Source organism: Symphodus melops (assembly GCF_947650265.1).
Source record: "Symphodus melops genome assembly, chromosome: 12".
NCBI lineage: Eukaryota > Metazoa > Chordata > Actinopteri > Labriformes > Labridae > Symphodus > Symphodus melops.
The window spans coordinates 20,643,192-20,659,359 of record NC_136702.1 but is presented as its reverse complement, the minus strand read 5'-3'; the positions used below and the strand labels follow the sequence as shown (position 1 = coordinate 20,659,359).

Below are 16,168 nucleotides of genomic sequence, written 5' to 3'. Positions count from 1 at the left end.
GGAGCTGAAACAGCGTGAGGGTTTAGTTGTCTGACGTTTTGCACAACTCCACAAAACATACAGTGCAGGTGCAGCAGACTTTACTGTGTAGTGTATTATGTTCTGAAAACTAAGAATGTAACAATCACACAAAAAATGTAGTTTCTCTGAGCAATGTGAGCTTTCTTTGCTCTGAAATATCTCCTACAGGCCCTGCAGAACCTGTAGAATATAGACTATAGGAAACCTTTAGATGTAGAGGGAACAATGTTTAATAAAGATTTGAAGGAAGGTAAAAGTGACTGTCTAAGATAAGCCAAAGAACGACTCGTATAGATGCTGAGGAGGCCAGGGTTTGATTACTTGTATAACTCACTTCATTAGCTGAGCTCTCATAGATAGAGGAAGCAGCAACGCAAATGTAAGTTCTCAATTAGTTATGAACCTAAACTCTGGAATACATCTAAAAAACCCAAACTGAAAAGATTGTATTATGCAAGAAATGAAAGGTTATTGATGCTTTCATCGACAATTGATTGAAGATGTCGGAGGATAAACAGATGTGGGTGAAGTCCAGAAAGAAATCCGTCTCTATTAGTTTGAAAATATTGATAAATGTTGAACATTTTCCTTTAGTGCTGTTGGAGAATGTGGGAGAAGAGCTGGACCCTATCCTTGAGCCTCTGCTGCTGAGGCAGACATTTAAACAAGGGGGTGCCATGTGTATCCGCCTCGGAGACTCCACCATTGAATATGCTCCAGACTTTCGCTTTTACATCACCACCAAACTACGGAACCCGCACTACCTGCCTGAAACTTCTGTCAAGGTACAGTATCCGAAAAAACTGCTTCAAGCACTGCTGTAATGTTTTAATATCATAGTACACTTTCATATGCTTCACATTGTGGAAGCACATTTTATTATTGGTTTGGAGGATTCCGTAAAATACACATTAGGTGAAGCCTTTTCGCTGCATGGTAAGATTTGAAAGAATTTTCCGAAAGAAAAATGGCTATTTTAATCCAATTTTGTTCCTCAGCGTGACAGGAAGAATGAGTGAAGAATAAAGTGAATGCATATCACTACCCAGGCTCACATTATGATCAGACACACTAAACTGGTTCTCAGCACATGCACAGTATGTAGCTGAAGGTGTGAAGGCCTCTTCTCTAGCCCTCCGAGATGTTAGGGAAGAAACTAGTGTCAGTGCGCACAGTCACAGCGGATCAGTGCACTCCCAGCACAGTGACATTTTGTTGTACTTGTACCTGTTACAATGACAATAAAGCTCTATCCTATCCTATAACGTACAAGAAGCCTGCATGCAGCGTTTGTCACGACTGTGTTCTTAGAGCGGTTTTTGCCTTTGCTGTTGTATTAAAGTTCCCTGCGCTGTCCTCCATATTTCCTCTACCTATCGTCCCGTGCAGATGGAGCTCGTACCCTCCAATCCCCTTACATCAAAGATTAAATGTATCTTCAACAACAGAGCTGATGCCAACACAGACGGCAGTAATAGAATAAAGGCTCTCACTGGAACCCGCACAGACATCTGCATTCCTTTGCTTTTAAAGTATTGTTTTCATCTCACCTAATAGCAACAGTCAACCTCGTTTGTTTTCTTTTCCCATGTGATTGTTAAGCCAACTGTTTGAACTGACTTTCAGTAATTCAGTCCATTGTCTCTAAAGTATAACTATGCTACTGTATGTGGGACACCATATTCTCCATTGCTGGCATGCAACCTGAAAAGTGAAGGTGGCGATAAGCCATTTTTCACAAGGGGCTACCTTAGGGCTTTCCATAATTGGAGAGTTTTTAGCCACACTGTGGAAGGAGAGCTTGTTGGTCATTCCTCTACTTTAGAATTGAGAGCATAGAAATAGATAGAGATAGATTAGTATAAATATTTATATTGGTTTGTCATGTGTGATGCCCAGAGGACTCATTCTTAACCATTTGAAGATCTTCTAACTTTTCCGTTATTGCCACCATCATGTTTTAGTTGTCATTTTTTCTGTAAAATATTTTGACACCTATTACCTTTTTTTTTTTACATTCATCATTCCTAATGGCTCGCAAGAGTTGCATCTCTTTTCCACCATTTGTGTTTTCTGTTTGTCTGGACTTGGCTGGATTAACTTGCTACTTTGTCTTGTCTGACACTATTTCCATTCAAACTGTAATATTCTTATTTTACCAACACCATTGTATAAGACTGACCAAAATGGCAAAAAAATGTAAGACATTCCCATCAGCTGTATCTGTACTTTGTGTTAAGTGTTATTTATCAACCCTTAGTGTGCTTATATGCTAAAGTGAAATTGTTATGATGGTAGATATTGAATTATTCTCCTAAATCTGATCATGCACCTGACCCTTCAAGTGTTTTCTGCTTTGCATGTTGGTGTGCTAATATACAGTAAGCATTCATCTCAAGCACTTATGTGCTGAGAACAAGCTAACTGATCTGCTTGCTCACCTGTAGACTTGAGGTTTTGCTTTTAGCTCACTTGTAAAATTACAGATAAACAGTACATTGCACAGGTCATCTGAATTCTCACTACAGGAACATTAGGCTCTTTGTTAATCCCCAGAAAGCAGCAGGTTTTTACCCCGGTAACACCCTGAACCATCATTCTCCGCTACCAATAGAATGAGGTCCAAAATAAATAAATAAATGAAATAAATATCCTAGAAAAGAAGCATTAAAGAGAATTGCATTATAGGAAGGCGAGGGGTTGGAAAGCATTACTGAATATCACATTCCAGGCATCTATTTGCATGGGCCCTGCACTTTATGGGCAGCTTTTAGATAGATTCAACTCATTTTTCACAATCCCACCCCCCCCTTTTTCGCTTAAATCTTTTTTTGCCCACACTACAGTACACTATAAGGCTTCCATTATTGCCATTAAACCTTGTTTGAAATGCAATAGTTTCAGATACAAGAGGACAAGCATCTAGTGAACCAGCCCTTAAGGAGCTCGAGGGACAAAGAGAGGCGCAGAAAGAGAGTGTATGTGTGAAAAAGGACTAACCAGAGATTTATATTGGCTCTGAGTATTTACCACCAGCTGAGTGGGTCCGCGGCATCAATAGAAATGGAATCAGGCCCCGGAGAAGTGCACTCGTTTATTAGGGGAGAGAGTAGATATCAGATACAGGCTTTTAACCTCCGGGTAAGTGCAGAGCAGAATGACTGAGGCTGTGGTAAAAGACACTCTTCTCTACCTCAAGCTGCAACACTTTTCACTTAAAAAAATAAAGCAAATGTATCCCACCTGTACTTTGCCAAGACTTCACTAGTTATTGGTATTGATAAGATCAGAGTTTGTGTGGAGCACAGCACGAAAGTAAAGATGTCATCAACACTGAACTGTGGAGTGTGATACTCAGGGGCCAGAGAGCACGGGAGGGGCAACACGTTCCAATCCAGAAACAGACGCAAACATGTCTGTATGTCTTTATTTTATGTGCTGTAGGTGACCCTTCTGAACTTCATGATCACCCCAGAGGGCATTCAGGACCAACTGCTCGGTATTGCAGTTGCCCGAGAGAGGCCGGACCTAGAGGAAGAGAAGCAGGCTCTCATCCTGCAAGGAGCAGAGAACAAAAGGTACAGCGGCACACACCAAGCTCACAGTTTCAACTCATCAAATACAAAATAGATATTTTTTTAAAAGTGTAAACTCGACATGTTGATGTGTCCTTTTGTTATTTTGTCAGACAACTGAAGGAGATTGAAGATAAAATCCTAGAGGTGCTCTCCTCTTCCGAGGGTAACATCCTGGAGGACGAGACTGCTGTCAAGATCCTCTCCTGCTCCAAAGTGCTCGCCAATGAAATCCAAGAGAAGCAGGCTATTGCTGAGGTGACCGAGCAGAAGATTGATGAGACCCGCATGGGCTACACACCCATAGCTGTGCATTCAGCAATCCTGTTCTTCTCCATTGCTGACCTGGCTAACATTGAACCTATGTACCAGTACTCCCTCACCTGGTTTATCAACCTCTTTATCAGCTCCATTGACAACTCAGAGAAAAGCGATGACCTGGAGCAGAGGTGAGCAGAGCTGACAATTGCACACTAGCCTTTTCTGATTACGGATGAATGATAAGTCAATACTTGAATTTACAGTTTAACAGCATAAAATGGAACACATTTAGAGAAAAAAGGGACCTTTCTAACGAACAACATTTCAACATTAGATTGTAACATCACAGAAGTGACTCTGACAGCGATGAAATGTAGCTCTGCTCAAAAGCAGTTTTTTTCCCCAAAAATTCTTTATAGTCAAACTCCCCGGCTGGCACTTGGTTGGAAGGACTCTATCTTGAAGGAATGTTATCAGTTTGAAGTGTGTAGATTCATGTTTGTTAATGTTTTACACAATCTTAATCAGCAGGCCTCCCTTTTGTGATGTCACATCCAGTTGTCTGTTTTTAACGCGGAAGAAAATGAAAAATAATGTCTCCAGGAAATTCTATAGTGTATGAAATTATTCATTTTGTTGGAAATGTTATTTCTATTTGTTTTCTTACACTGGGGTCTCATAGCAAGACTGTTTAAGAGTAATCAAAGTACGTTTTCCTCCTTTTGTCTGCAGACTACAGATCCTGAGAGACCACTTTACCTACACACTATATGTTAATGTGTGCCGCTCGCTGTTTGAGAAGGATAAACTGCTCTTTTCTTTCGGCCTAAGTGTCAACCTGCTTATGCACAACAAGCTGGTAGGAATATAAATGCACTGCACAAATGCAGGTTTACAACACACAACAACCACAGAAGTTCCTCTAGAATACATTAAATGTCATTCTTTGTTAGTCGGTAGTTTACTAAGGAAACGGATTTGGCAACCCACTTTATCACATTTGTCTGTTTGCCCTGTGATTGCTAAAGATGATCAAACTTGTATTTTCAATTTGCATAGAACTTTGAAAGCAAATTCCCAAAATGCCAAACCTTAACTCTAACAAAGACTGAGTTAATACCCTGATGAGTATGCACTGAAGAAGCTTCCTGACTGTATTGACTTTCACAGGTGGATGAGGGGGAGTGGCGTTTCTTACTCACAGGTGGTGTGGGACTGGACAACCCACACTCAAATCCCTGCACCTGGCTCCCTAAGAAGTCCTGGGATGAAATTTGTCGCTTGGACGAGATGGCGAGTTTCAAACATCTGCGTCGTGATATGGCTCGCCTCAGAAAAGAGTGGAAGAACGTTTACGACAGCCCGGTGAGTGTCATCGAGCTGGGGATTGTATTATTGTCTGTGACTTACTAGGAATATTTGTCTGTATTCTCTCCTTCCTTTCTGGAGTTTAGGTGGGTTAATGTCTTCAATGTTTAAATACAAAAAGAATACAAAAGACCCACTCAATTTAAATGCCCAATAGAAAGTGCATTAGAAGAAATTATCGGTAGTTAATCCCCCTGAAATGCAAATTGGGTTGTTATGCAAATTATTTAAGATGGCATGCTTATGTTTTGTTGTATTGACTGAAAATGTGATCTATTAAAACTGGGAATTTTGTGGATTATCGTAGTTTTGAAACATAAGACCAGAAAAATCATGACCAAGATCAGGTTTTTTGTTTTTTAACCTTTATTTAACCAGGAATAAAAACTCAGTGAGTATGAAAATCTCAGCAAGCAACACAAAAGCATCAATGAACATCACACTAGCCCTGCATGCAGCGTACCACTGCTAAAAGCACAGGTACAATTAGTTTCTGGAGAAGTCACAGCATCAAAGTCTGAAAAATAAATGTTCTTGGCATTTTAGTTATTTTTTTTCTAAGGAGGGTTTCGATAGTTCTGTAGTAGTTCAAAAAGTCACTTTTTTGCAGCCTACCTATCAAATTGTTCACAGTCAGATACGAGCAGACCAAGTACAGTATGTAATACAGTACTGTGTGAACGGATGCACACTTCCTTCTCCTCCATATGATTGTAAAGTCCCCTTTCAGCTCATAGATTTATATGGTGAGAGATCAGTGTTGATCTTTGCTATTTTAACCACGGATACATTGAATGAAGTTTAGAATTTAGCTCCGACGGTTTTCGTTAAAGATTTATGATTTCAATAAAGTGGAAGCCTTCCTGATACATCAAATATATTTCTTTCACAATGTCAACAAGAGGGCAGTGATGGACTGTGGGTTGGAGAAGAAGTGAAGTAGGCAGAGGTGAAGAAGTCGTTTGATTAATAAACAGTCAAATCACAGCCGAACAGCAGTGTTAAGGAGAAAGGGAACAAGGGCAGTGTGAGTAGGTGAAAGTGATCCACAGGCTGGCTCCGCTCAGCAGGGGAGCTCAGCAGGATGCCATAACACTCCTGCACTCTCCCTTCTCACTGTGTCTTTTCATACTATTCTTTTGGGCTTCTTTTTTGTAAGAAACAATAACACAATACAAAACATACATTTTCACAGCTAGATATTCAAAATGGTTCTTATTTTGCTGTTGTAGTCTCCATTCATACTTTTCCAGGCTAAAATCAACTCAATTAAACTTTTTGTCATTTTGTCTTTAAATCTAAAAATGTTCATATTTTGAAATGACTATCAAACAGGACCTGAGGTTTGTTTGATTTCTACAGTAGGATCATACTCTTTAACTTTAACTTGATTATACTTGTTAAAATCATTTACACCTTTGCGGCTGTGGCTCAGTCGCTAGAGTCGGGGGTTTGATTCCCTAGCTCCTGCAGCAACATGTCTGATGTGTCCTTGGGCAAGACACTTACACCTAAGTTGCTCCTGCAGCTTTATTGGGGGTGTATGAATGTGCATGCATGGGATTAGTTACCTCTGATGGTCTTACTGCATCAGCGTGTGAATGAGTAGGCATGACCTGCGGCGTAAAAGCACTTTGAATCGTCAGAAGGCGAGAAAAACACCACACAAGGTCGAGTCCATTTAGTTTGTTTACCCTATTTTATCTTTATCTTTGTTGATCAACTGATCCAGATTATGTGAAGGTTTGTTGTTTCAGTTAATGACAAACATCCCAGTAAACTCATCAAAGAGTTCAAGTGCTCAGTGAGGAAATACAGTGAGAGGAAAGTAATTCCTGTCAGCTGAAAATGATGCACATATGCACCCCTTTCCATCTTTGCCTATAGAGAATCTAAAATTGAGGTTTTATTGAATTAAATCTGTTCCGTTCCTGTCGTGTTTGTCACATCTATGCTATCGAGACACAAGAACAGCTGTTTAATCAACATGTGGTGCACACAAACAAACATGAGCGCCGCAAACATGCTTCTCTCTTTGCTGCCGCACACACAGACGCCATGCACGGACACACTCACCATCTTTGATTTATAATCAACGGAATCAGCCACAACACTTCTATCTAATTAAATCTAGTCTGTTCCAGTCGTAGAATTCACATTTATTCAATCTTGATGCAAGAACAGCTGTTCAATCAGGCACACACAAGCACAGCGGTTCACACACGCTCACACACCCGTGTACACACACAGAATCCCCAAGAGATCTCAAATAGGTGTATCCGTTTCAAAGCATCTGCCAGCACCCATAGCCCGGAGCCTCTCCACAAACAGCCAGGGGAAAATAATTTCCAAAACTTCCTGCTAACATTTGTCACTTGCTCTTGTACACTTTTGCTTCAAATTAATCAAACATATTGCTCTGACCCAGTACACAGCGGCTCTTTCTGTTTCTCTGCTTACCTCGTACTGCCGCTCTCTTTTCTTTTTCCATACATATTTATCTATTTCCCCCCATTGCTTTCCTTCCTATTCACATTACAGATTACCCCTCTTTTTGCTTAATTGCATTGCTTAATCTTGCAACAGCTCAATACAAATGTAGCCCCGCCCCGACGCCCCCCCGTTCCTCTCCAGGTAAAAGCTGAGAAAAAGCCTTTCAGCTCTGTGATGAAGGGCACGGCTCCTTCCCCGATGAATAAAAATACTGTATTCCCTCGTTTTGAAAAGCATTTGGTGATCTTCATGGCTCTTTTTGAAATCCTCTGGTTCACTTGATTATTTATTAGATGAGCATGCTTTAGAATTGTAGTTTATTCAACGTATTTAATAAAAACTTTTTTTGCGTATATTAAGCAATGCATAGTATTTAAAAAACCTGCTCAGTGTTGTTTGTGTTGTGCATATTTACAGAACCCCCATCAAACCCCCTTTCCTGAAGAATGGCAGGAGAAGCTGAGCCAGTTCCAGAAGATGCTGGTGATCCGTTGTCTCAGACCAGACAAGGTCAGTTTATGTACTGTTTAGGTATTGATGACAGGTTATTGTTTTTGACTAGGGATTGGCTGATATTGTTTTCAGGCTCAGATTGTCAATAGTTCATGAGACCGTTAAACACTGTTTGGATTCCATTTACGGAAAAAGGAAAAAACTTTCTGCCAGAATTTTGATTTTGAAATATTACAAACCAACACACGACTTTGTTTAAATGCTCAATTGGAGACTCGCCTTCTGCTCCGGGCTGCTCTCGTCTCTTTGCCTGTCAGTGGCTCCCAGGCTCAGTGTTGATTGTCTATCTTTTGTCCATCTATTGTGGGTGAGACAGTTGTAGGTGAAAAGACACACCTGCAGCGGCGCCAAAGTAGCACACTGTTTGATTTATTCATTCTAACAGTCGGGTAAAATTAAACACTGATACAGATTATCAGCCAAATGCCAAATAACAGCCCAAGGTAATCGGCCAGGCCAATAAAAGGCAGACCCCACATTTTGACATTCATATTTTAATTAAATTATTTAAAAGTCTTTAAAGAATAAAATAAATAAATTAATAAATCCTCACAAATTCCAGGCAGTTCTTCAAACTATAATGGCTATTTTAATACAACAGTAACACATTTCTCGCATGTCTCCAGGTTGTCCCCATGGTCCAGGAATTTGTGTCCAACAGTTTGGGCCGTCGCTTCATCGAAGCACCACCCTTCAACCTGAGTGAGGCCTTCGTTGATAGTCACTGCTGTGCCCCTCTCATCTTCATCCTCTCTCCTGGCTCAGACCCTATGGCAGCCTTGCTCAAGTTCGGAGATGAAAAGGTACGGAGGCACCTGGGAAATTCAGCAGCTTTGAAGCCTGCTGTGTGTACAAACTCAAAATGAAACGAGAAAATTGAATCCTCCAGATGTCCCTGGTTCCTACACAGCTCCTCAAAGCACTGAAAAAGTACTCTGGCTCCTTTGCTGTCAAAAATGTCTACCCCATAAGTGTGTGTGTGTGTGTGTGTGTGTGTGTGTGTGTGTGTGTGTGTGTGTATGCACGGTTGTTCTTATTCCTCAGGGCTTTACAGGTAACAAGCTGACCTCGCTTTCTCTGGGCCAAGGCCAGGGTCCTATTGCTATGCGTATGATTGAGACAGCCATTAAAGAGGGCACCTGGGTGGTTCTGCAGAATTGCCATCTGGCCACATCGTGGATGTCTACACTGGAGAGAGTCTGCGAGGTCATAATACAAATACGCACCGCCATACACACACGCACTTTTCACCAGATGGGAGTGCAAGTACATATCCTACAATACATTAGTTTTTTTAAATGTTTTCTTTGTTGCCCTGAGCAGGAGCTGAACCCTGATACCACCCACCCAGAATTCAGGCTCTGGCTGACGAGCTACCCGTCTCCAACCTTCCCTGTGGCTGTGCTTCAGAATGGGGTGAAGATGACCAATGAGGCTCCAAAGGGCCTCCGCGCCAACATTGCCCGCTCCTTCTTAATGGACCCAATCTCTGACCCTGAGTTTTTTGGCAGCAGCAGCAAGCCGGTAAGTGTGTATGTGTGTGTGTGTGTCGAGGCAGCTTGCTGTGCATATCTATCATGCCTACAACAGTGGGTGTCCAAAGCTCCATTGTGTCTGTTATCATCCCTGCTGTGCGTTTCACAGAGTGCTTGTTTTATTCAGCTGTGGAAAACTACTACCATTATTTATCCACGCCTTCCATTTCTCCTTTCATTTCTCAGGCTGTGTTCAAGAAACTACTGTACGGCCTGTGCTTCTTCCACGCCTTGACTCAGGAGAGGAGGAAGTTTGGTCCTATAGGCTGGAACATTCCGTACGAGTTCAATGAGACCGACCTTCGTATTTCTGTCCAGCAGCTACACATGTTCCTTGAACAGTACCAGGTATTGTTTTTAAAAATAATAGATTTCCTTGAATGAATGGAACTTCTGTAATATTGATGTCCCGTAACACTTGACACGGTTTGTAATATTTATACAATCAGATGTTTATACATTATCAAAATTCTGTGCGGTGTGGATTGCAGTCAAACATTGTTCTTCTACACAAACCTCACATACACATAAATAAACTATACTATATCTAAGAAATTAATTAAAGTATCCACATACACCATCCACACCTTCATGTATTCTACATCTAAGGAGATAATTCATGCTTTCACATGTTCGCTCCTCTTTACTCAAGTATGAGCTTTTATCAGCAGTATTCAAAAACCCTCTTGACATTTTCTACAACCAGAGAGCACTTCAGCCCTCCACTATTCCCAGTTCCTCTGCTACAGATAAGTGAAAGGCAGGGAGAAACTGACCGTATCTTGGTTGAACATACCAAAGTGTTGCTTGCTGAATTTGTAAGTGAAAACCTTTTCAGGAAATGCAACAGTGTCCACTTACCCAACCTTGCATCTCCTAATATGTCAGTTTCTATTTAAAGTCTTGGTCTTAATGTGGATTTTTTATACAGATTTCTTTTTACGTAGGAACCTACACACAACAACAACTAGTAATAAATGCAAACGTTCAAACTCTGCACTTTGTCAGTGCTTGGCTCATCCTAAAACATGGATTATTTGAAGGTTCCTGTTTAAAATGTATGATCTCTTTTTTATTCCACAGGAAGTGCCTTTTGATGCACTCCGCTACATGACTGGCGAGTGCAACTATGGAGGTCGTGTGACAGATGACTGGGACAGACGGACCCTGCGCACGATCCTCTCCATCTTCTACACCTCAAAGATCATCACAGACCCAGAATACAAGTATGATCCCAGTGGGCTCTACTACGCACCAGACGAGGAAGAAGTAAGGAACTGAAAATCACACAAAATTGCATTAAATCCATGAATGCCATATCTTAAAAGCACATCTTTAGCTAAGATTTGGCTGTAAGCACGTAGGAAGACTCACTCACTGAGATGTTCGAAAACCAGAGGGATTGCGTATAAGTGTTTAATATAGTTTGGAAAATCACATTTTAGATGCAAAACACATCACTTTAAGTCGGTGTCTTTTTTCAGTTGTTTTCAGTGGATATAGAGCGAGCGTAAAGCACTCAACTATCTTATCCTCTTCACTCCATGTCTGCTGGGGTAAAAAACTATCACAAACATAAAATATGCAGTTAAAAGTGACAGAGCAGTATCTGTTTGTGTGTATATATATATATATATATATATATATATATATATATATATATATATATATATATATATATATATATATATATATATATATATACTTCCCACAATCCCACAAGGGGAAATTCAGTTTACACTATATAAACATGAACACACACATCGGCTGAAATACACACTCAAACAGGATCCTAGTGACATACATTAATATAGAGGTCTCAGAGGGAGGGGGCTTCCCACAGCGAGCGCTCCAGAGCAGTTTTACAGTTCGGTGCCTTTCTCAAGGGCACCTCGGCAGTGCTAAAGAAGTGGCATTCACCTCTCCAGCTACCAAACCAATGTCCGTGCTAGGACTTGACCCTGCGGTTCCCAACCGAAGTCGCTACAGACTGACAACTGCCGCCTCCCATTCAGCAGCTGTTGTCAACAGACTGTTGTCATAGAGACAAGACCGGCGAGCAGCAATTTCTTCTCAGCGCACAGTCTGCGCTTTCCTGCCTGGAAAAAACGCTAGGTGGACACAGGGCTTTAATTGACTTGATTTATCCTTATGTAGCAGGCTGCAATTCTGCAAAATGACTCAAAACCCTGAACATACCAACTAATGAACATCGAGCACTATTAAAATACTAATGTAGCCTACCCCAAATCGTTACATACACTCCTGTGGCTCCTTTCCAACACGTCGTTCCCCTCTCTCACTCTCCCTGATTCCCAACTATGTCTGTTTATCTTCAAATAAAAAAAAATTGACATATAAGTCATGAGTACCTGGACGGAAGAATGTTACTCTGCAAGAACCCCAGTCTTTGGTATTTACACTCAATTTAATATCAAGAATGATTCAATTAACTTTGAACAGTAAGGCTTTCCTTCTGTTTGGACAGCAGAACTGAAAGAGTTCCTGCAACATTTATCAGTTATCTCGAGATACCTGGGTTATCACTTAAAACTCCCAAAAAAAGGCATTTTAATGTGAATCTATTTAAACTAAGCATATAGCTCACAATTGCTTGCGTTGTTGTTGAGCTACCTTTAAAAAGTCATTAAGAGATAAAATGTGTGTAACAAGACACAGCAGGCAGCCACCATCAGTGAGACTTGATGTATTTGTTAACACAAGTGCAATCTTTGGCACGCTCTATTTTATTTGGCATTTTGTTCTCCAGTGCTGCACCCCCCCCTGCAACCACATCTTTTATTCATGAAGTAACATTTGCATAGTCATTATAATAAATGTCAGCAATCTAAGAAGCCGACTTGTTTTTCAGCTTGTTATTACTCGAAATGTCTCCGTCTGATGTTGGGTTCAGATTTGTCTTTACTTCACTGAACTTCTCTTCCTGTTTTCTACCTTTCTGTTGCAGTACAACAGATATATAGAATACACCAAGACTCTGCCACTCAACCCGTCACCTGAGATATTTGGCATGAACGCCAACGCAGATATCACCAAGGATCAGACTGAGACACAGCTACTGTTTGACAGCATCTTGCTCACACAGGTAAATCCTCCTGGATCTGTCTTAAAGGCAATCCTCATACTTATTAACTCATAGTCAAGAACTGAGTAACACATACTTTTACCAAACCACTCACTGATATTAAACTATATAATTCTGGGATCTGTCATGTACAAATGCAAAAAAGGATCTATTTAGAAAAATTGCAGATTCATTTATAAATCCACCACCTGCTCAGTATAAATCCATACTCATAATTACATATGGTCCATGTGTTTGGATTACTTTTAATCATGAGCACTCAGGACAGCTACGTGGTCTTTAATTCATTCATTGTTATACCATGAAACGACTTGGACGCTTAAGACCATAAAACTTGGTAAGAATGAAACAGAACTGTGGCCTGGCAGGAGTCAAGGAGGGAAAAAAAAGTTCCTGATTTCCAGAGCCAGCAGATCTGAGTCTGTTCCCAAACTAACGCAACCACTCCTTTCCAACGTCCCAGATGCTCGGTCGGGATGCTACTTATCAGTTGTTACATACTCAACTAATGGAAGGGTCCACACACACACACACACACACACACACACACACACACACACACACACACACACACACACACACACACACACGCACGCACACATGCACATGCACGCACGCACAATACAAATAGACTGGATTACACATAATAAAAAATCTGCATCAGTTCACTTCCCTGGAGTTTTGACAAACTTTTAAAAGTATCCTTGCCAACATTAAATATGTATTGCCCTCCATTAAAATGTACCATGCAACATTAATTAAAGAGAAACATATAAATAAATATTTCAGTTGTTTGTAGAGTGACTTCCCAAAGAACAAAAAAAATGCTTCTTATTAGGTTGTCTCCCTTTCACTCTGTGAAAACACAGTATGGCTCAAACTCACAGTGGCTTCATGCAGAGCTGTGTGATCCCACATCATTATATCGCAGCTCCACAGGGTAAAACGAGGTTATATTGTCAGGGATTATATCTTACCGCTCCCTGGCTCCAGTCAATGTCGGCTGCGAATCAAATATTACAGACCTTAAAACAAGACCTACTTGAAGATACCAAAGTGCAGCTACATGTGAAAAAAGAGAAGGGTGTTTATTTATCCGTGTACTGCTTTATTTATTTCAAGATACCGACTATGACATCCTGGCGATGCGAATCCTGAACTTAGTTTGAAACCTGTGGGAATTAAACTTCATTTTAAACAAGTAGTCACATGTAGAACCAGCCTATCTAGAGTGCCACTCAGACACACTCTGTACACATCCACTATGCGTTGTTCTTCTGCTTCTCTTAACCTGTACAGCACAAGCAGCCAGAGAATTTGGGTTGCTACAAACAAATGGTAAAACGATTTCTATCAGCATTGCCACTCAAAGTAAAATTAGAGCTCAGTGGAGTCTGGCATTTATTCATATAAAGTCCCTTCAACAAGATTAATAATGGCTTCAGTCATGTGTGGACTTTATTAGCATCTAATACATTCTCATCAGTCTCAATGACCAATAAACAGAGAGACGCTTCAGATGGAATGAAACCACTATTTGTCATTCTCCTCGTGTAATCCCAATGCCATTAGCCAATGATTATCCATTACCGCTCGCTCGCGACTGAGCATATAATAGGTAAATGATGTAAGTCGAGCTGATAGGACAGCTGAAGAATCACAGAGCACAGTGAATAATTATCAGCATGAGCGATTATTACAGTTATTAATATGATTGTGTCAAATTTCTAGATGACAGAAATCGTGGGGAAATGTTGTGAAGGCTTCCATCTTCTGATTTGATGTCGGTTTCACGCGTGTGTCTGTGCATCTGTGTGGTGAGGGGTAAGAGAGGGATGGCATTTATAAGTGTCATCACTGTGTTCCAGTGACTGATACAGACGGATACAGGCTTTAGACAAGAAAAGTTTCTCAGTAACCTGCATGTAAAAAGTGTGTTTAACTATTGCTTCTCCTGTTCAGCAGTTTGGTCAACTGTGGTTGTTTAAAGTGCTGAACAAATAAAATTGGATTGAATACTTAAAGTAATCTTTAAAGATTAAAACATTTTATTAGTGAATATCAAATATCATAGTTCTATAGATGATTGGCCTAAATTGGCTTATTGGGAAAGTCAAATTAACAATTGAATCATCGGTCTACAACACCCTGTGTTGATTTTGCGTGTGGAGTCAAGCTTTTAAAGTTTGAATCGAAACAGTTTTGCACAAAACTTAATGAAATATAAGCAGAGCCAAGTAAAAGTCAGATCCTCAAAACACCCGTGTGCTTTGAGGATCAAAACATCCCCAATAAAGAATCATAAAAGGGTAATAAATAATTTCACAACTCAAAGTCAGCAAAACATAATCTTCACTGAAAACCAAAAACTGTCGAGCCGATCCGAGTCTTCAGTCCAGCCTCCCCTTCTCATCAGACCTCTGTCGCTCTGTTTCTCTGATCAGTCCCGCTCTTCAGGCGGAGATGCCAAATCCTCAGATGACATGGTCTTTGATGTGGCAGCTGACATCCTGAGCAAACTGCCTCGAGACTTCGACTTAGAGGCAGCAATGAGACACTTCCCCACCAGCTACAACCAGAGTATGAATACAGTGCTGGTTCAGGAGATGGGCCGCTTCAACAACCTGCTCTGCACCATTCGAAACTCCTCTGTCGACATCCAGAAGGCCATAAAGGTTTGTAAGAGGAGCTGTAGGGAAGGTATTGGATGTTTTAAGGTACCATAACTCTTTTTACACAAAGAGACATCTCTGCAGAAATCTCCTCAAATTCATGGAAGACATGAGGATTAACTGTTGCTTTGTTTTGAGCCAATCCTCATCCCAATCTTAGGGGTAGTGTCTGAGTTTTCATCTGTGTGATGCACACTAAAAAGGCAGTGTAATTACACTAAAAGTGTGTGTTTGGATAAACAGGGAAACCAAATGATGAATCATCATTGATTTTACATTTCTGTGCAGAACTATTACAGAGGGAAAACGCTCCATATAGATCTTTACAAATCAGATACAGGAAGCTTTCAGCACAACGCTCCAAAAGCACTGAAACAACACCATCGTTACAGTTCCATATACACACTTAGACATTCATTTAGAAAGTTCAGGGCAATTTGTATGGAATAACCACAAACAGAAACAAATGTGCGTTGTATATTTTGTTTCCGACATGCACCAGGCAGAAGATATAATCCCACTGACTTCATAAATGAATGAAATAGATACATCATGGGCATGCTGTTGACCTTATGTGAAGGACAAGAATAAGGCAGCAAGCTAAATCTCTAAATTATTCACTAG

General features: G+C 40.6%; 1 protein-coding gene across 2 annotated transcripts in view; it reads left to right on the top strand.

Annotated features, from left to right (window-relative positions):
* The window catches only part of dnah7 (dynein, axonemal, heavy chain 7), an 81,574-nt gene that overhangs the window by 54,140 nt on the left and 11,266 nt on the right, over positions 1-16,168 (top strand). For both annotated transcript variants that reach the window (XM_079358471.1, XM_079358470.1), the window contains exons 50-62: positions 616-806; positions 3,466-3,599; positions 3,710-4,045; positions 4,590-4,716; positions 5,028-5,222; positions 8,136-8,228; positions 8,858-9,034; positions 9,276-9,437; positions 9,555-9,755; positions 9,953-10,114; positions 10,850-11,035; positions 12,735-12,872; positions 15,317-15,547. In XM_079358471.1, the coding sequence (XP_079214597.1) occupies positions 616-806; positions 3,466-3,599; positions 3,710-4,045; positions 4,590-4,716; positions 5,028-5,222; positions 8,136-8,228; positions 8,858-9,034; positions 9,276-9,437; positions 9,555-9,755; positions 9,953-10,114; positions 10,850-11,035; positions 12,735-12,872; positions 15,317-15,547 (2,333 nt within the window). The remainder of the gene's footprint in view (positions 1-615; positions 807-3,465; positions 3,600-3,709; positions 4,046-4,589; positions 4,717-5,027; positions 5,223-8,135; positions 8,229-8,857; positions 9,035-9,275; positions 9,438-9,554; positions 9,756-9,952; positions 10,115-10,849; positions 11,036-12,734; positions 12,873-15,316; positions 15,548-16,168) is intronic.